This window comes from Netta rufina, assembly GCF_964035555.1.
Source record: "Netta rufina genome assembly, chromosome: 6".
NCBI lineage: Eukaryota > Metazoa > Chordata > Aves > Anseriformes > Anatidae > Netta > Netta rufina.
Window position 1 is genome coordinate 25,010,734 of NC_140129.1, and position 21,860 is coordinate 25,032,593.

The following is a 21,860-nucleotide window of genomic DNA, read 5'->3' on the forward strand; positions in this document are numbered from 1 at the left end:
TTCTACAACATCGAAAGACTCTTTAACATAGAGAGCCACACCACCACCCCTTCTATGCTGCCTGTCCCTTCTATAGAGCTTATAGCCAGGCATTGCAGCACTCCAGTCATGAGACTGGTCCCACCACGTCTCCGTGATGGCAACCAAGTCGTAGCCTGCCTGCTGCACGATGGCTTCCAGCTCCTCCTGTTCGTTACCCATGCTGCATGCATTGGTGTAGATGCACTTCAGCTGGGCCATTGCCTTATCCCCCAGCCTTGCCATTGTTCCCCCTGGCACAGCCAATGTTACAGTACATTTTAGCCATGTTACAGTACATTTTATATTTAGTAGAGCAGTAAAGAAGTAGTAAATAAGTAGTGTCATAAAGTTTTAGCCAAAAATTACTGTTTTCATACACAACTCTTTCACTAATAAAGTATTATTCCTATAAGTAAAAGTACCTGTGTAAACAATTTTTTACAAAGTTTATAAAACGTCAGAGGAATTGTCCTAACATTACTGCAACAAATTTTGGCATTGATTTATCTTAAGGAAATAATGAGTCATGTTGTGCTGCTCATACTATTCTCTGTTCACATGGCACCACCTTGTGGAATTCAAAAATCATGCACAAGTACTTAGTGGAGCACAATATTCTCGATAATCCGGGTTTTTATTTAAAACGCCATCAGCTCAAAAAGGTCAAAACATTTTGAATCATAGTGATATTTCCTAAGTTATAACTCAATAAACTTATGATCTTCTCTGTGTGAGAGCTTCTCTATGTGAAGAGCATTTAATCTGCTTTATATATATTTCTATTTCAATGTGTGCAGGCAGGCCAAAGCTAAGTTTTTCTTCTTTCTTCTTTTCTTTTCTTTTCTTTTCTTTTCTTTTCTTTTCTTTTCTTTTCTTTTCTTTTCTTTTCTTTTCTTTTCTTTTCTTTTCTTTTCTTTTCTTTTCTTTTCTTTTCGTTTCGTTTCGTTTCGTTTCGTTTCTTTTTCTTTTTTCTTCTTTCCTTTTTCCTTTCCTTTCCTTTCCTTTCCTTTCCTTTCCTTTCCTTTCCTTTCCTTTCCTTTCCTTTCCTTTCCTTTCCTTTCCTTTCCTTTCCTTTCCTTTCCTTTCCTTTCCTTTCCTTTCCTTTCCTTTCCTTTCCTTCCCTTTCCTTCCCTTCCCTTTTCCTTCCCTTCCCTTCCCTTCCCTTCCCTTCCCTTCCCTTCCCTTCCCTTCCCTTCCCTTCCCTTCCCTTCCCTTCCCTTCCCTTCCCTTCCCTTCCCTTCCCTTCCCTTCCTTTCCCTAAACATCCTCCCCTGAAAAAAGGGAGGATGTTTAGGGAAATCAGCTATACATATATATATATATATAAGTACACATAAAAATGTGTATATATATATATTTTTTTTTTCAAATCAGTAGAGAATAATACAGTTCTGTGCAGTTTTCTTCTTTGTTGTTTACCCCCAAATCTGCCAAGAAGCTCTGAGAGGAATGGAGGTAATTAATGACGCCTAATTCACAGCCTTGGCAAATCTGGGCATAATCTCTGCTTTGATCCTGAGGTTGTAGGTCAGCCCATGTCCTTGATATTAATGCCACTATTAATAAAGACTTCATTATAGCTATGTGTCTACTCATTTTTTTCTTGTATCTGTTCATTTTTTTTCTTGTAAAAAAGCAGATGGATTCACCAAAAGGAAGTCACGTTTCACCAATCTGCTATCTTTCTATGATGAGATGACTGGCTGGGTAGACGAGGGGAGATCAGTGGATGTGGTCTACCTTGGCTTCAGCAAGGCTTTTGACGCTGTCTCCCACAACATGCTCATAAGCAAGCTCAGGAAGTGCGGCCTATATGAGTGGACCGTGAGGTGGATTGGCAATCGGCTCGGTGTCAATGCTCAGAGAGCTGTGCTTGGTGGTGCAGAATCTACTTCGAGGCCTGTAGCTAGCGGTGTCCTCCAGGGGTCAGTACTGGGTCGAGTGTTGTTCAACTCACTCATCAACAAGCAGGACGAAGGAAGGGAGCGCACCCCCAGCAAGTTTGCTGACAACACAAAGCTCGTGAGGCCTGGTGAGGCCGCACCTGGAGTACTGTGTCCAGTTCAGGGCTCCCCAGTACAAGAGGGACACAAAACTACTTCAGCGAGTCCAGAGGAGGGCTACTAAGATGATTATAGGCCTGGAGCACTTGTACCAGCACAGGCTGAGAGAGCTGGGCCTGTTTAGCCTCGAAAACAGAAGACTGAGGGGAGACCTCATCAACACGTATAAATATCTGAGGGGAGGACATCAAGAGAATGGAGCTGGTCTCTTTTCAGTCATGCCCAGCGACAGGATGAGAAGCAACAGGCACAAACTGAAGAACAGGAGGTTCCGGCTGAATATGAGGGGGCACTTCTTTACTGTGAGGCTGACCCATCACAGGTTGCCCACAGAGGTTGTGGAGTCTCCCTCTCTGGAGATACTCAAAACCCGCCTCAATGCCGCCATCTTGTGCAACGTGCTCTAGGTGATCCTGCTTGGCAGGGGGCTGGACTAGGTGATCTTCAGAAATCCCTTCCAACCTCAGCCATTCTGTGATTCTGTGATTAATTATTTTAATCACCACACTCATGCCCATCAGTTCAATGAGGAATCACCCATAGAGTTCCATAAACACCCTAATGAAGAACGAACACCAATGTTTCTGGCACTGGTTGGGTAGTTGCCATATGTCTGTTTGAGTTCTCTTAATCTTCTTCCATTTTGCTAGTTTGTATTCTTCAGCAAATTTGAAAGAGGACTTCAGTTGTTTTAATCCTCTCAGAAACCTTTTTTTTTTTTTTTTTTTTTGACAAGATAACTAAATTCACATGGTTTTACTCAGTTCAGCACAGTTTCAGTGCAAATGTAGTAATTCCCAAAACCAATGTACATGTTGGGAGAGCACAGAGATTGAATATGCACCTCTGCTACAGTACTCTAGTAACACAGTACTGTAATTACATTTTCAGCCTGAGTAAGTGCAACTGCTTTCCATGCTGTTTTCAGGTCTGTTTATTCAGTTAACAAAACTGAATATATGCGGAATGCTAATGTCAGCCTGTGCAAAACTCGGCTGAGGCGCTGTCTGTCCTTTACCACCTACATACAGTGGTGTTTTAAGGGAAGCTTTGGCACTAGCTGGAGACCAAAGGCCTCATATATGCCAAACGTCAGCGATTCCCTTTGACTTTCCACCACTCCGCTCAACATTTGTGCTGCTGAGGCCGAGCTCAGGCCGTTAAGGCACTTTTATGAAGCACTTTTCCTTCAGGGGGCGCCGCGCACCATTCAAACCCCGTTCCTTGGGGTGTTTTGTGGGCGCATACAGCCACCACCCGGCAGGACATGCGGCAAAAGCAGCCCTAAAGCCCCAGCGGGCACCCCGAGGGGCACCCCGGCTCTGCGTGAGGCTGCGTGAGCCACCGCACCACCCCCAGCCGCCCGCCGGGGGTTCTGAGGGGAGAAGCAGGGCGGGAACGAGAAGCCCTTCAGCAATGGGCGGGCCCGCGGTGCGGCCACACCCCCACGGCCATCTCCGCTTTCCCATTGGCTCTTTCGCTCCTTTCTCCACCAATCTCCGCGCAGGCCCTCCCCGCACAGACCCCTCCCTCCCTCCTTCCCGCGCTCGACTAAACGGCGGGGCGGGACGGGGCGGGGCCTAAGGAGCGTTAGCCCCGCCCCCTCGGCTCAACGGCCGCGGCAGGGGCTGGGGCTATGGCGAGGGCGGGCGCCGCGCGGCCCTGCAAGGTGCGGGCAGGAGCCGGGGTCGGGGCTGTCCCGTCACAGGGCTCGGGACCCTCGGGGAGGGCGGGCTGGGGTGTCCTGCTGAGGGCCCTGCGGGGAGCGCTGCCTTCGGGCAGCCCTTCCCCGTTGTGGGGGTGTTGGTGAAAGTGAAAGGTTTCTGTGCCCGGCAGGTGCTGTCCTCTGGGAGGCAGGCGGGAGCAGCGAAGGTGCCGGGTGGAAGGAGGCGGTAAGGCTCGGGTCGGGGCTGTGTCTGGGCTGGAGGGTGGGTGTTAGCATCCGGGGGCCTTGTACCTGCTGTCAAGCAGCCAGAAATTGTGTGTGTGCATCGATAAAGGTGCCTGGCTTGAAGGCTGAGCAGCCTGTGGACAGACAGAGCTAACCTGAGCAAAAGGCTTGACTGGGGAAATAAGACCTTAACTCTATACATTACATTTATGAAAGACTGTATCCATATAGTTACTAGTCTCATATAAGTGTTAAGACTAAATTCTCCTTGGACGTAAGTTGTTACTATCTGTTCAATGCTTCTGCTGCAGCAGTAGAGTTTGCAAAAAGAGAAAGATACTTGTTTATATGCTGTATACATTGTGTATGTATATATTAGATGCATATATTGTATATACATACATATCATATCGAATAGCCTGAGTTGGAAGAGAACTCAAAGACCACCCAGTTCCAACCCCCTGCCATGGGCAGGGATGCCTCCCGCTGCATCAGGTTGCTCAGGGTCTCATCCAACCTGGTCTTGAACACCTGCAGGGATGGGGCACCCACAACCTCTCTGAGCAAAAAAAAAAAAAAAAAAATGTTGACAGAATAATTTTTAGTTTGCTATTATCGAATAAAGGTAACTTCTTAGTTTGCATGCTAAGGAGGTAATATGAACAGTGAACTTAACTCTTTCAGGTTTGGATTAAGAAAAGAACGTCACCCTGACGTGGAGGCTGGATACTCTCTCTATTCCACTGATTCTGATGACCAGGTAGTCAAGTGACTTTTTAATACAATCATCTATGTTATCTAGAGAGAACGTAAGCTGGAATACGTGCAAAAAAAAAAGTCAACACGTTAATTTAAATACTACTGCATCTCGACTAGAAACAGCTCCGGCAAAGCCAGCAAGAGCGTTTCTACTCCATGTTGCAGATGCGTGCAAGTTGGCTTTGTGTGTATTTTGACTATTGACAGAGCTTATTAAGGCACAACATATGTTTTGCAAACATAACGATGCTGTATATGCTGCCAGAACCATAGCCATATTTGTTAGATTTTGTGCCGGAAAGAGTATGTTGCATGCTGCAGCAATGTTTTCTGTGCAGTGCTGAGTCAATTATTTCCAAACCAAAAATATGCTGTAGATAATATCTAAACTGTACCTTAAAGTAGCAATAAAAAACCCACATGCTTGTAATTACCAAAGCATGTACTCCAACAAAAGGACATACATGCAACAACATATGTTTTGTTTTGTTTTCTCAAAAATTGTATGTTTGCTAATTTTCAAATAATTGCAAATAATTGTAGACTAATACATGGGAAATCAAGCATTTTTGCTGATGATCAATAGTTGTTTTTTCAGGTAATAGTGGGGAACAGTCTTCTCTAAAATGGTGTCTTATTTTACTGATGCTCTTTTTCTGACCACAGTATTCTTTATGCAGGTTGATTCTATTCATAATGGACTTGACCGTTGTGCAGCTTTACTGAAGAATATCTTACAAAATGAGGCTACAGGTTGTACCTATTGAAAATTTGTTAAGTCTTCAGTTTTTGTAATGCTGTTTTGATTTGTTTTGTTGACCAGCTTTTGTTTCAAATATTAATAGGAAGGGAGACTAACCATAAACAACCTGGGAAAACAACTTCTGTTAAATCTAATTCCAAGCCTTTGCTAACAAAAGCAAGTGCATCCAATAAGAAAGGGCTGAAAAAAAATACTACTGCTGCGCACATCCGAAAAGAAATTGGTAAGCAGATTTTTGGGGGCTTGCTTTTTTCCCTCAAACAATACTGAGAGACTGTTGAACCTCTCAAGGAGATGTAATAAGGCTTCAGATAGTTGTATTTTGTTGTAGGTTGATCCAGGGCTAGATCTGCAAAGGATATAGACGTTGCTCATTACTTTTAGAAACTATAAATATTTTAGCAATTACGGAAACTCTCAGATGTTTGAGCTTCATGTAAAAAAAAGAAAGCTAGGTGGGTTTACAAATACCAGCATAATAAAGAGTTTAGCTATTAGGAAATACAAAACAGAATGTTATTTGAAGTAATTCGTGTTTTTATTAGCATTTCTTCCTCTCTCCACTCCATTTCTTTTGTGCAATTTCTAATCCAGTAGACAGGCGGGACCTGTGAACTTGGTATATAGCAGAATGACTCTTTTGTCAATTATAGAAAATGGGCACCTAGTTCATGTCTTTCCAGCACTGGAAGAATATGTAATTTTAATTATACCCAACATTAAAAAAATTATATTTGGAGAGTGCTTGGTATGGGTTATTTCCAATAGCCTAAAAGTTTAGGAAACAGCTTAGCAGAGATGTTACAAGTAGTGTTTTCGAACTTTATATAGGATTAAATCCCTTTGCTTCTTTCAAGGACAACAGTCTATCCAACTGGGTTAGTTTGCTCTATCTGGGGGGGGGGGTGGGGGGGGGTGGGGAACCTAAGATGAATTGATTTGCTGCTCATCAAATCTGACTAGGATCTTAGGCCATAAGATATTTTATATGCGAAAGGAACTTACCAGTGAGCCTGATGACACAATGTGTTTGTGTAGGTCTTCAACTTCAGCTGAGTTTTTTGATCCTTTTCTCTAGTGCAAATATCAAATAAGAAACTTGCCCTATCTACCGGACCATCTACGGAGAAAGAACTTTCCATTGCACAACAGAATCAGCTGGTTCAACCAATTCATATGCCTTGTAGTCAACAGTCTCCTGTGATGCATCAGAAACTATGTGAACATGTGCAAACTCAGATGTCTCTGGTAACTGACCAGCCACCGCAGAACAGTAACCAAATTCCTGCTGTAACTCCTACCTCAGATCATGGTTAGTAGAGCTATTAATAGTGGGTTTGCTATTTTACTCTGAGTTTTGTCCAGTATTGCCCTGATCTATGACACCATTGTTTTCCTTCAGGATATCAAAATGTTCCAGCTTTTAATTATCGATTACCTACCTCCACAGCAGATCTGTCCCTACAGTGTGCAGCTAATCCCTTATCTACTCAATCAGTAAGTAAAAGTTTGATTTGAAATATTAATAAGCATTTTAAATGAGCAATAACTATTTATTTCTTCATTTATTTGTGGGGTTTTTATTGGGTTTACATAATTTTTTTTCCTTAAGAAAAAAATGTACATATTTCAACCTATATTGATGAACAGAATAAATAATGACAGGAAATACTTCTATTTAAAATGTTTTATACATAGACACGGATGAATGACATTGGAGGCATTACAAATGGCTGTTTGTCGCTCTGTGGTGGATTCTGTAATAGACAGTGAGCATGAAAAGTGCAGGGAATTATTTTTTAGTGTTAATAATTATATTCGCAGTCATGCGCATTAGGGTCACTAAACAATTTCTGATTAAATAAATCATTTGATATGTACCTTCTTCCCACCAATGATCAAGTTGCGTATTTCTTTAGATACTGTGTTGTATCTTAGAGCCATATTTTAAAAGGCTTGTGTGTTTCAGGGCATAAAATAATACTAATGGAGAGTACCAACCGCCATCTTGGGAAATGTTAAAGGCTCGCACCTTGAGACTGTAGACTTATTTTCCATCTGCAGGCATTCCATGTATAGTTAGTGCTAACTCTGACTCTTTAAAAATTAGTCAAGTCCTTTTTTTTCCCATTCTGGTTTGCTTTCAAGGAATGTGTACTTACAAAGCAAAAAGCAACAGCAACAAAAATGCTGCTGAGGTTTTTTTCTTCAACAACAGCTGAGAATGACTGTGCTTTATGTTATCTATATTTAAGGTAAAGATAATGTAAACCAGATTTACACGTGAATTATTCAGTCTGCTGGAAAACTTATGCAATTAAGGAGTTTGAGATGCATTTATTTTTATAAAATGCAAAGAATGATCAAGACTACAGTGAGGGAGACTAGCTTTTTGTTGTTGTTTTTTAAACATTTGAAAAACCTCCATGTTAATTTTCTGTTCAATATGAATAATCTTCATGCAGGATGTTCTTGTAAGCAGTGGCAATGAATGCATGGCACAGATGAAGGGAACTGTGGCTTTCCCCACAGTTTCTAATTCTACTGCTCCACAAACACAATCAGCCAGTGCTCTTCCTGGTGTGATGCCCTGTATAGCATCAGGTGCATCACATAACTCTACAGTGCCTATGTTCACCCCATCGTCTGTTGGCAGAGAGATGACCCCAAGCCATGAGCAGCAGCGTAAAGAAGCAGACCTAATAAGATGCATACAGGCTCACCTGTCCCTGTTACAATCGCATGAAATGACAAATGGCAGGACTGATCAGAAGCACTGTAATCATTGTCCAGCACCACAAAATGTTTCAATGAACAGGGAGGAAGATGCTTTTGAAGAACTCAGTGAAGAAGACGACTTGAATGTACTTGATGTAGCCCCAGTGAGAGATACAAGTTGCCAGAGAAGTTTTGTAAGGAAAGATCTAAAACAGAGACAAGAAAGCCCAGAAAAAACAGCCCATAAAGTTAAGACAGTGAAATACCTCTTGGGAGAGCTCCGAGCACTGATAACAGATCAAGGTAGGACACACTCACTTTGCCATAGAGCAATTATGTAAAAATAACAGAAAAACTGCATAAAATGAGCAAGCACTTCATTTTCAGGAAGTTGTGTGATATTTTGGATTGGTTTTCCACAGCTTTAAGTCCTTAATGTTTCACTGTGGAGAAGAATTAAGTTGTTTTGGGGAGTATTTTAACATCGTTGTAACAGCGAGGATAAAGATAGTTCTCATTTCATACACAGTGTTTTCACTTCAGAAAGAGAGCGGTGTAGACAGGTTGCAACAGCAACCCCACCAAGGTTAGTTAGATAGGATTTACCAAGATCCAAAAGTGTAGTTCTTATAGTCAAGCTTTAAAGTTTTAAATAGAGGTGGGTGGACAGAATAAATTGGGTTTTCTTTTAATGTAGATTACTTACTATTGCATCAGTTTGACTGTCCCATTACAGGTTTTTCTGTTTCTTTTTTCCCACCTTGTGCAGATGATTCAGAGATGTTAAGGTTGATGAATGAAATAGAAGACTGCATATCATTGCTCCCAGCTGTAGTGGGAAGTACGAACGTACAAACCGAAATAGCGCTAGCTCTACAGCCTCTCAGAAGTGAAAATGCACAGCTGCGTAGGTTAGTAACTGTTTGGTGATTCTGTGTTTACTGCAAAAGCACCTAAGGTATTCTTAATTGATCTGTTCTAAGTATTCTTAATTGGTCTGTTCTAAATTGCATGTTTTGGCATTGTTGTGTTCTAAGTGCTGTGGCCCTTTTATCTTTGTCTATACTATATATTGCCAAGTGTGTTGGTAAGACTTTGTTTTAATTAACGCGTAGCCACTGAAGCAAGGTGTCAGTTAATACTGGTGTTTTATTAGCATCAGTTACATCACGGATGGGACTTTGTCTAGGTGGGATCAGCATAGCATCTTGTCTGAAAACTACAGTATTAACATAATCAGTTTGCTCTTTATTCCTTTTGTAGTGTATTCTTAGATGTAGAAATAAAGCTCATTTCAGAGGAGCTTTCAGTTACATAACTGGGTAACACTTCACTTCAGAGCAGAGGGAAATATGTTTACCAGACTTTGCAAAGGGTCTTTTGTGTTGAAGAAAGATTGGAATGCAAGAAAAAAACACTAATAAAACTTTTTCATATTTCTAAAATATTGTGACATTTTATTCTTACCAAACTAATTTAAAATGCATTGTTTTGGGACTTATTTTGAACTTTCTGAATATGCACTTTTTCACAATTCACAGGAGACTAAGAATATTAAACCAGCAACTCAGGGAACGAGAGAGAAATGAGAAGACATCTGGACAGAGCTGTAGCTATGAATGTAAAGTACTAGTAGATAATGATGTTTATTAGGGGAATTTTTGTTAAGGCTTTGTTTAAAGAGATAAGCATAATAAAGATATATAAATAAAAAATAACACTACATACTACGGTCTTTAGTGACAACTAAACTAAGAATTGAGGATCTAGTCACACAACTGCATTTGTATGGCTTGTTGTGCCTGTTTAGGTTCCAGGGACATAAAGGTTTCAGCTCCAGAACAGATTACTTTACCTTATGTCCTCTTACAATGATAATGACAATCAACTAAGAAGAAAGCTTGCAGTTTATCTCCCTGCCTCAAAAAAATTATTTTTATCTGTAAGCAAAATTATGAGCATTTCTTAAAAACAGTTCAGTGTATAAGTCCAAACTGTACCACACAAGACACTTAACTTCATATATTTTATTTTTGGTAGTAGTTTCCTTGCAGTCCTTGAACATGATGCTCCAGACTCAATTGAAAGAATCACTGAAAGGCCTAGAGTCGCTACAGGCTAAAAATGAAGAGCTACTTAAAGTAATAGAAAATCAGAAGGAAGAAAATAAACATCTTGCGAAAGATATTCAAGATAAAGAAAAGGAATTGCTTGAAAACAAACAGCAATACGATATTCATTCCACCAAGCTCAAGATCGGTAAGTATTTTAAAATTATTCTTCATTTGGTTTTTAAAATTTGAAAAAAAAAAAAGCTAAATTCTTATTGGTATTTTAGAGGTGGAAGAGGCATTAGCAAACGTGAAGAGCCTTCAATTTAACCTGGAAGCTTCTGAGAAGGAAAATAAGATTTTGGGCATAACATTACGCCAGCGTGATGCAGAAGTTAACAGACTACGTGAGTTAACCAGGTACTGTTGGCTAAGTGTTATTTTGGCCTCTTGACATCACTTTTTTTCCTCCATCCTTCAGGTTATTGTAATCTGTAGTAATACATCAGTATCTTTAAGGTAGGCTAAAACCTCTCTTGGTGCATACTATTTGCTACTATAGTGCTATAACTTCATGAAAACAGTTATCTTGTTCTGTGATGTTAGTCCTCTTTTAAAGAGCAATGCTACCTGACGTAACTTGTGCAAAGTCTTAACTCTTGTAGCAGACTGCAAGTAAGGAGCTGCTTGGGAAGTGCATGGACCTGAAAACCTACTGATACTTTCCTTGAAGCTGTAGAATTATTCAGTTCAAAAGTTAATTTCCTAAAGGAGGGATTTCTCTTTCCCCTTAGAAAATCAGAAATCAAACTCTTATGAAAAGAACTACCAGAAAGATCAGTCTTCCAGTCTCCCACAGTGAGCTCTTCTTGTGGGAATGAGCAGTCCCTCATTTAATTGTACATACACTTGAATTAGATTATACTTAAATTTTAATGAAGGATGAGGGTAGGAACTCTTAGATCCCCTGAAGGAACGTTGCATTATTCACCTTTTTTTTTTTTTTTTTTTTTTTAATGTTACTGTGAATTTATTTCATCGTGTTCTATGAATCTGGTGACAAGCTGAGAGGCTCACAAATGTTTGTAAACATCCAGAGTGGCGTGTACATAAAATTTGTGTGGACATGATGTGCAGAGGAAGATCATCTGTCTTGTTTTTAGGTGATATTCATTGAAATGGTGGAGTGTTTTTAATCATTATTTCTATCTTTAGTAGACATTCAGATACATTATGCTTTTCTGTAGCTGTTAAATACTGACCACCAGATGGTAGTATAATGATGTCTCATTATTGCCTGTTTATATAAATATCCTGGATAATATATATAGTAGGATTAAGTGTTCAGTTTTTGATACAGAAAACAGAAAATTAGAAAAATTGATTTTTTTTTTTCTTTAGAAGATAATATTTTGGAAAAACTTCCTCTGATTTCAATAGTTGTTTCTATATGCTTTATAATAGTTTCTTGACATCTATTTACTTTGCAGTACTCAAAACAGGTAAATCAGGAATAATCTGAATAACTTCAGTGTGTTCATTTCTCTGAGGCAAGTTTCTTCAATTTAATTCTCTGCAATTGGTTCATATCTATATTAGTATTTTCTGTATGTAGAAAGAATTGTAATTTTGCTGTCATCTGATAAATCTGTTTTCATTTTTATATAAAAGTTTTTGAAAAATAGTTGCCAAAAACATAGTTAACCTGCTGCATTTATCTTCTCTTAATAGAACTTTGCAGTGCAGTATGGCCAAACTTCTGTCAGACCTCACAGCAGACAATATTAAACCCAGATCTGAAAAAGGTCTCTCAAAGTCCCTTTTGGAAGACTATGAGAAACGGATGCAGCCTGATCCATTTCCTGGGAGTAGTTCAGTAATGACTTACCTTAAAAAATTAGAAATGGATCATATTTTGACAGATACAGAACTTCAATTTTCAAATAAAAACGGAGAATTGCAAATGCTAAATCTAGCCTATGAAAAGTTTGCTGCTGAAGAAAATAATATAAACCATATATTCTCAGAAGAAAGAACATCAGCTTCCAGAATATTGCCAACCTTACTGAAGCAAGATGCAGAAACAGTTAGTGATTCTGGGACTTTAATAGATGAACAAAGCAAGTTGGATGAGACTGTTTACATTCCATTGACTAGCAGTGCCTCTAAAAAACAGGTTGTCTCGGGGAGAACTGGTGGACTACACCATACTAGAGGGGCTTGTAAGATGTTAGACTTCAACTGTGAGCTGTCAAACTCTTTGCAGCAGAATAGATGTGAAATGTCAAAGGATCCAACTATTCTGGATAAATTAAGCACTGAGTACAGTGTGAAAAAGACTATGGAAAACACACTTGAAGTTACAGGGGATAAGGTGAAGCCAGGAGACAAAGTCCAAGTGAAGCCAAAAGGTGCTCCAAGTGGAGTTGCAAAAGACCGCACAGACGAACCAGGCCAAATTCAGCCATATGTTCCAATGCCATTTCAGAAAGAGTTTCCTAAGAAGCGAGGCAATGAAGCAACTGATACTAGTTTTATTTCATTTGATGATATATCAGGGAAGTCTGAGTGGAGTGCATCCTCTTTTTCAACATTTACTTCTCGAGATGAAGAGGACTTTAAGAATGGCTTAGCAGCGTTGGATGCCAACATAGCTAGGTTACAAAGAACTCTGCAAAATACCATTATGAAACAATGACTATGAGGAAACAAAATAGGATGTGCTTCTTCAGATAATTTAGTTTTTTTCTGAGGTGCATTAATAAGTATGGTACTGATAGTAGTATTTGTATTTTTTTGTATGAATTGAGTTCCTAGCTGTTTAAATTATGAATGGAATTTGTTCCTCATTAAAATATTGGTGCTGCTTCCCTTGATGTGTATAACTTCAAATAACTGGCATAAATCCATTTTTTAAAAACTGATGACTTAGGTTTATACCCTTTAACTGCAAAATCTAATTCTTAGCACAACCTTTGATAACTCTAATAAATTAATGTACTGTTGGCAGTATTTTTTTTCTATTAAATGATAAAAGGACGCAATTGTTTTCTGTGCTTTTCTAAAGTAGAAAGAACAGCATTAAGAGATGCATTTGAAGTCAACTGCAAATGTGATAAAATTGGGAGAATTTTTGATTTAATAATAATTTGACATGTATAAAATAAGATGCATAGTTACTTTCCTTGTTTTTGACTTTCAGTTTTCAAAAGTTAACTCTTTGTGGCTTATGGTGAAGGAGCGCAAAGTGTCAACATCAAAGAAATGGGTGGACAGGACTTTTTTCAGCTGCATTGTTTTTAAGCCAAGCTGAGTTTAAATCCAATATAATTCAGTAATAAAGTGGGAATTTAACTGATGAAAGTGGAGCTGCTTTGAACTTTAAAAAAAAAAAAAAATCCACCTTGGCCAGATAATTCTCTTCACGTATTTTTTTTTTATTGCTATTTTTAAAGGGGAATTTAAGGACTTAAGGGCAGAAGGCTTAAACCTTGCTTTATTGAATTGTTTTCTTCCCTGAAGATCAGTTGCAAGGTACCATTAGCAGGCGAGAGATTCCACAGGTAAATGCCAGGGAAGAGCTAACTACAGAGCAGCTCTGCAGCAGCATTGGAGAATTAAAATTAATGTGTGGGGATAAACAAATGCAGACATTGTACGGGATTTACAGTGTATGGTAGATCCTGCAAAACACATGAAGTAGCCCTTTTTCACTCATCATTGAGTAAGACTCAATTTTCACTTTAGAAAATTGTATTTGAAAGAATAAGTGGAGAGTCCAAACCCTTCAGAGTTCTGTTTTGCTTTACAGTTCTGTTTAAGGTCATAGTTTTTATAGATGATTGTTTGTTGCTTTTTTTTATCTTGAATATAGTACCAGTGCATAAACACAAAACACACTGGTGCTAAGAAACAGAAGCAGTAAGAGGCTTCAGTTAATATAAAAGAGAAGAATTAGGCATTATTTAGAGCTGGCAAACCAGAACAGTTAGCAAAGCACTAGAATACAGAGAATAGTTGTTGAGGTGTCAAATATCTACTGGGCATAAATAAAGTCTGGGCTGAGTCATGCAAGTTGGCTTACACAGGAATGGGAGCAGAGCAGAGAATCGTTCCAGTCCTTTACTCTCCTTGATAGGTATTTCCAGATCTCGACATGGATCAGGAAAGATTTGAAGTTGAGATACAGAGAGGTTGGGTTACTGCTACTGTTATGTTCCTCTTGCACACATAACAGCACTGAAATGGTGGTTTTTTCATGGCTCACGGTTTTTCAGGGAAAGCATCTTTGGAAATGGAACAGCACTATAAGAACCTGAATTTAACACCTCTTTTCCTGCAATGTTTGTGGTTGTGTTTTATTTTCCCTAGAAGCTGGTAGAACCTGGTGCTGGCCTTTTCTCTTATGTTTCTTTGTCAGATACAGGTATCGCTTTAGCAGTTTGAAGTTTTTCTTTCCATGGTTAGTTACTTGAATGAACATGTTTCAAAGTTGGTCTGCTAACCATGCGTATGTTGTGCTGTGTAGAAGTTCTGAGCTTATTTTCATTACTGGTAACTGGGCAATGAGAAGGTATGAAGACAATGCATACTAGAAAGAATTTTAAAAAAAGCCAACTGGCACTCTAACTTCGAAAAAGGAAAGTTAGACTAAATAGTGACTTCAGTGATTTAGAATGCTTTTAAGGCTTGGCCTGAAAATCTTAGTACTCTCCACACTACTGGTCCTCAGATTCAAAATAAGTTTGATGGTATGAAAGCTCACATGTTTTAATTAAATATTTACAAGCTGTTTCAGAGAAAAAGCAAAGCAAGATTTAAGCTATGATTATAGCATAGATTAAAGAAAAGCTACAATAAATTCTAGTCTTTAAATCTCACAAGAAGGCTGACAAAAGATTGCAAATTATTTGTTACTACACAAATTAAGCCAGTTTTCTTCTTACAGTTACTCCTTTTGAAGGAGGATATTTGTCCTGGCCAAAGACAGTTACAATCTGCATTAAGCAGCCATGGTGTCAAGATGCCTGAGCATGTTATTCTTACATTTTCATTCACTTTTGTCTCAATGGGGAGGATGTTACACCATCTTATTTGTGTCCTACTCATGCTTACAAAATTAGTTTTATCAAAGCAAGAGATAACTGCTGCAAAAAGTTTTCAGGGCAATGAGATGCGAGCAGATTTTTAATGTCCTCTTAGAGGAGGAGAAGCTAAGAAGAAATAGGAGGAAAGATTTTTCTTTAATAAGAGTCTTTGATTTTTACTGAGATGTGTCGATCAGCACTATAAGAATTTAAACGAACTATAAAATTTCTAATATGTAAATATGTAGTCATTTATTAATTTGCAGTGTTGTGGAAGCAAAAGCTGGCAAGGTGAAATACGCAGGTCCTTAAAAGGTGAGAGTGGTACAACGGAAAATAAGTAATGATAATATTTCTTACAAGCTCTTTACTTAAGGAGTGTTGCATATAATAAAACACCAAATTAAAAACTCTTCTAGAATTTGTATGTCATAGAAGCAGTTTGTCCACTCAAGTTTCATAGTCTGAGAAGTAGACAGCAAGGAAGATCCCAGATCCCAAGTAATTGCATAGAGAGATTTGTCTTTGCTGGCTAAACCTGCTTGAGTGATTTCTTCACATTTCCCATAATAAGGAGCAAATCACAATGAACATCACCTTTGTTAACACCAGTTCTTGGAATACTGGAGCAGTTCATGCTGCAGCAAGTATCAGTGCCCTTCAGCAGTAACAGAGGTGGCTTCCTCTCCACGCTACTTTGGGGACCTTTTAAGTCTGATCCTACTGGTGGCATTACCTAGCTAGATTCCAACACCAAACACTGTTTCCCCACCACTCACAGTTACACTTGTCAAAAACTGTAACTTTTTATTTGAAAGTAGTATTGAATTTTAACTTCTGTAAGTCCAACGTCCATACCAACTGCTCCAAGAAGAGTGAGGTAATCTGCTGAATTCGGGTTTTGAGCACAATCCAACAAAGGGAGACAGTCATGAGAGTGGAGTCAACGTGTATATGTGACAATTCCAGTCCCATTTCTGTCCCAAGCTTTGTTAAGAATGCTTTGGGATAGCCTGGAAGAGGTAAAGAATAAAGTAATTAATTGGACTGTAGTGTCAACTACACAGGTCATTTTTGTGTGGCACATGAAATTTTGCTGTTGTTTCTAAGGAAAAAAAAAAAAAGTATTTAAATTCGGGCAGATTTATTGTCTAGTTTGAAAAGCATAGACCTCCCTCAGAGCTGAAGGATCAGACAAAGGACAACCAGCTGTGATGCTTCAGTTTTTGTAGCCAGAAGACAATGTTTGAATGAGGAAGATGAAGAGTACCCTAAACAGCCCTGAGATAACACAGAGAGCTCAAAAGGAGCTAGCACCTCCGTGTCTGAAGGCCTGTCCTTCCACACCTGCTGTTTTACTACAATCGTAGGAAAGGCAGCTTAAGATTTTCTTCCATGGTATAGTATATAGTTTAAAAATAAGTTATTTTATAATATAATTTAAGAGGTTAAGATTTGCAGTTGAAATTTATGATGCCAAGTTGAGCAGACTGCAGCTAGTTGGGCTGAGCAGTTTCAGTCACAGGTAGCGTGCTGATCGTACAGCCAAACACATTGTGCAAACAGGCATTCAGCACAATGTTCAGCTTGGCCAGGATGGCTGGTTTCAGGTTATGTTCACCACTGTATCAGTCTCCAAATATAAGGGATATGTGAAATGTGTGTATTCAACATTAAATCATTGTTCTGTTTTACATTCAGGAATAGCTGCTGTGAAACACCTCTCCACTTCCAAGGATTAGTTTACAAGGAACAGTTCAGCAGCTACAGGCTTAGCCATCGTGTAGCCTCATCTAGATTTATGTCAGCACAAAGGGACAAGATACAGTGGTTTCATTTTTATGGAGCATATTCTGTGAAGTTGACATCTGCACTTTCCAGAGACACAGAAAGGAAAGGAACTCTTTGAATATGCTTTGCCAAGCTCTTATCAGTAAATTTCCCCTTATGCACCCTCTTCCATATGGAACGTAAATGGATAGGGCAAAACTGCAGTGTCCAGCATACCTGAGTTTAAGCTGTATTTATTTCCCTGCTCTGACATCCTGGGTGATGAGTGTCTATAATTCAGTGTCTCATTCAGAGATCCGGGGAATGGTGATAGCTCCCTGCAGACACAGAGAATTGCTGCCTTACCACTGCGTGCAAGTCTCTCCACATCTGCATAAGAAACAAAGATGCCTTACTTGCTGAAGTGAAGCCAGTGCTACTTCTGTATGTGTACATAAACTGTCTGGGACACCAGCCCGTGTCAAGTGGCAACATCATTCAGCTCTGTCCTGAAGGAGTTTCACAGCTCATGATACATTTTGCAAAGTAACGGTGGTTGCTAATAGTATATAGCAGCTTTCTAAGTCATTGGCTTACACAGTCATCCTTAATAATAATGATTTTTTTTTTTTTTAATTTTTTCCCTAAGAAGGTAAAGAAACGCATCCCTGGTTAGAATCTGAAGGCTAGAAAAACAGATTCAGAAAGGAAAAATAAATACAATTTTAAAAATCATAGATTTAGTCACTGAACTCACTAAAATCATAGATTTAGTCACTTCAGTGATCTCCCCAAAAAACACAGTGGAATTTTCAAGTCAATGGGTTTTGATGGTAACATGCTGCCCCGGTGAGCTCTGTCTTGCTATACAGTGAACAGCCAAAATGCTTGTTAAAAACATTTTTGCTCAGCTGCTTTCTATAACTTCTTGGAGCAACTGTCTGGAGTGCTGGGTGAATACATCCAAGGACAGTGCTGGACCAGCTGAGACAGTTTTGCACACCCACCACTGTGCCAGAACCAGAATGTCCAAAAACTGAGAATGTTGTCAGCTCAGGGGCATTAAAGCCAAACAGAGATTTGGCTCTTAACCATCCTAGGCAGATCAGGCTGCCACATTAATGACCTGTTTCCAGTTAATCTCAGGAAGGCCATTTCAAGTGGTTCTTGATCAAGACTGAGTCAAATAGTGTTAGAGATTAGTGTCTGCCTTCCCCAAAGTTCAGTAAATTCCTTCAGTAATTTCATTGCACAACCAAGTCCTTGAGTCAGTTTTTCTTCAGCCAGATTCAGGGATATTCAGTAGTCTTTGGTTACACAAGTGAATCAGGGATTTTGCCTGCTGAGCCTGAGGTGCAGGGGACTCAAACAAACAGCAGATATGGTCTCATTGCTGAGCTTACCCCAGGCTGTCTGCCGTAAGGTGGGATCGAGAGTGATAGTAACTTCCATGACTGCTCTCTGCTCTTATGAGTTGAGCTGTAACCAGGCAGAAGCCTGAACAAAACATAGCCTTTCTCACAGCCTTCAATCAGTATCACATTTGAACAGATCTTTCTTCAGGCCAAGTTTACATTTTTCTGTTGTTTTTTTTTTTTGTTTTTTTTTTTTTTTTAATAAATTAAAAGAAAAACAATGGCTGCAGCATTGTGTACTCGTATGGTATACAGACACATATTGTCCATAAGTTGTGAAATCTTTTTGGTAGAGAAGAAATCAGATTTCTCAGTTTTTGGTCTTTGGATTTCTTTTAAATGGTGAAAATGGACCCTATTTCTACAGTCTTTAATGTTTTTCAGAAATGCAGTCACTGTAGGTCTTTTCATCTGTTACTGCAGTGTAGGCAAGGGAGAGGTACCTCTGTAAGTAGTCCATACCATCAGGTATTGGCAATTCTCCATGATTCTTGCCAAGAGTCCTCAAAGATCTTCCTGGTATACCACAGTGCAGCTGTGAGGAGAGAAATATTCACTAGATTATCTTTGTGCAGATGTGAGTTAGTCAATCCACATAGTCACGTACTGATTTCCCTTCAGAAATTTAACAGAAGTGCCACACTTACATGGTGATCTTTTTTTCAGTAATGAAATCGTATGTAAACAGGATGGTGTCAAACATGAATTGTAAATCTGCACAGCTGCTGCAGTGAATCGGTGAAAGCTTGCACTTGATGTTTGAAGAACAAGCACCAATGTGAAAAACAAATGCTCTGCTTATCAGGACACAAAGTGGAGAGTATTATCCCATGGGTTCTCCAGTCCTACCCTCAAATGTTGGTCCTTGCCACACACAAGTCTTCAGTCTTCATGCACAGCCCTGCTGCAACGCCTGGTCATGAGGTACACCACCAGGATAACAAGTTCACTAGCACTGAGACATGCTGATAATCTCCTTTTTGCACCCTTGAGAACATCCCTTACTGGTGTTCTCTACACTATAGTCCAAAGACAGTGTAAAAACTGGGACTTCACTGACCAGAAAAAGAGCAGCTTAAACTATAGCTAGAATGTAGCAGCCATCTGTGCTGAAGCTCACATTATGTGGTTTATAGGCCCTTAAAGTATTTGCATGTCTAAAGACTACTTAGAAGTAGTATTTCTTTTAAGACTCCTGGTTTTGTTCAAGCCTGTGATGAATTCTGGCTACCTCCATGCTGCAATAATACAGCCAAAACATATATTTTCTTACTGCCTCCTCCCAGATTCTGTTCTCTATTTAGAAGCTAGCAGTGATGGTTTTGGACTCATGATTATGGTATTAAGCTAAGTGTAAAATATTTTTCTTGGCATAAGATAGAGCATAAATAGCTTTAATATCAGTTTCAGGTTCTCTTTATTCCTTAGGGAATGCCAGTTCTCTCTCAGACTGAATCCCAGAACTAAGATCATCCCAACATCACCCTTACCCCAGCACCCTCTTTCCAAGAAACACAAACGGAGCATGGCCAGGAGCTCTGCTCTGCCCCCCAGGACTTCAGACAAACAGCACAGAAGTATTGCTCTGTGCAGATCTTTAGCCTTCATCCCCCTTCCCTCCCAACCTGCAGAGATGCAGCAGTTCACCATATCAGGCTCTCTCCAGCACTAGTGTTGTCTCCGGCCTAAGTTGGTGTTGCTGTTCAAAGAATTTTTCACCATGGCATTTTTATATCTTCCACTGGCCCCTGCAGCTGAGTTTGAAATTAAAGGGCTAGTGATTTTCATTTTCTGTAGCACAAGCACATGGGAATGTTGCCACTAATTCCAGGTTTTAAACCATGAACGTCTGTTTGACAGAATGGAGCTTCCCTAAGTCATGAAGCTGGAATTTCAGTGATTACTGTCACAGCAGCCATTGACTAAGGAGTTATGTGGTCAGATCAGATTTTGAAGTGAGGTCTTTCAAGAGTACCTGCTCTTTTTCCTTTGAAAAGACGTCGTCGTTCAATCCAATCTACTTGGTGTACTATATCCTGAGCAAACACCAGCATTTGCCTGTTTGAGCTCCCTAGTTGAGTTCTTCCCAGGAACATTCCTGAAGAAGGTCCTGCAGCCACCACTACATTGTTAAAAAACCTTTAAAAGCCCCACCTGAAGTCGTTGCGAACAGCTACCTTCCTGCTGTAAGAGTAGGCAGCAATGCCAACCGTGATTTCAATCAAGCTGATGGCCAGTAGCAAGCAAATGGACCAGAGAGTCACAGCCCCATCACATTCATGCACTGTTTTCACTGAATGCACGCCTCAGGGTTAAACACTCCCTGATGTGCCATCACCATCTTTATTTCACTTTAGTCTCTGCCATCCAATCCTCACACAAGGGCTAAGATCATCCCTGTTAAAGCACCGCTTGGAGAGCCAGGCTCAGGGCACACTGAGGACAGCAGAGCCTCTCTCCTAGCAGCTGCCTGGGGCATCGAGGAGAGGAAACACCACCACGAACCAGCTGAGGAGCCTCAGACACCCTTCTTGCAGACCATCTTGAGCCATGTGTGGAAGAACTGCTATTGTTAGTGCCACTCAGGAAATATTCTAGGGAGTGTGTAATTGTTTACACACAGATTCTTTTATCAAGACTTAATTAACTGCAGTCACAACACATGTTCACTATTAATATTTTAAATTACTGAGATGGTTTTAAAATCTATTCTGTCGGTCTTCTTAGAAACTTCCACCAAAGGTTCCAGAAGTGGTAGGACATTCCTCTGCTTGCAGTGCTAGCCCCTTCTTGCACAAAGGTCTTCAAGTATGATCTTGCATGGCTTCTACATTTCATGCTTATGACAGAACAAAAGGGACCATTTCTAAACGTTATCTGGTGGTGATCTAATTTTCTTCCTTTGTAAATAGCTCTGGGCATTTCTAAAAAATAAAATATTTTACCCAGCTACAACAAAAGTTGTTGTCATCCACCCTAACTGCAGAAAGTGGTTACTTTGGATTTGGCCGCATCTTCCAAATACAGTTTCAACAGTCATTTGATCCAACAGAAGAAGCCACAATGAGAAGCATTTTGCTTCTAAAATCCAGAGACCATTTATAAAAGTCTAGACATTTATCCTAGTCAGCTTCTTCAGCTGGATCCCCTTTACTGAAGTAACAGAGCAGCAGCTTCTTCACCTTTTAAATAGAAAACTACTTAGTCTAATTCAGACATAGTAGGATTCCTTATACAAAGACCTGGGAGGACTGCAAATGAAAGCCATTTTGCACTACTTTTGGGTTTTGTTGAAAAGTTAGTCAGTGCTTCAAAAACTATC

At 39.7% G+C, this 21,860-nt stretch overlaps 1 protein-coding gene across 1 annotated transcript; it reads left to right on the forward strand.

The window, feature by feature from the left end:
• Window positions 1–3,720: 3,720 nt before the first annotated feature.
• On the forward strand, window positions 3,721–12,964 carry CCDC14 (coiled-coil domain containing 14; the record flags this gene model as incomplete). Its single annotated transcript, XM_084289198.1, has 13 exons — window positions 3,721–3,753; window positions 3,921–3,976; window positions 4,660–4,735; window positions 5,415–5,487; window positions 5,580–5,720; window positions 6,576–6,809; window positions 6,900–6,994; window positions 7,963–8,518; window positions 8,985–9,126; window positions 9,757–9,836; window positions 10,256–10,474; window positions 10,554–10,686; window positions 11,998–12,964. 13 exons carry the CDS (start codon window positions 3,721–3,723, stop codon window positions 12,962–12,964), a joined length of 2,805 nt encoding a protein of 934 aa, XP_084145324.1.
• Between the last annotated feature and the right edge of the window lie 8,896 nt (window positions 12,965–21,860).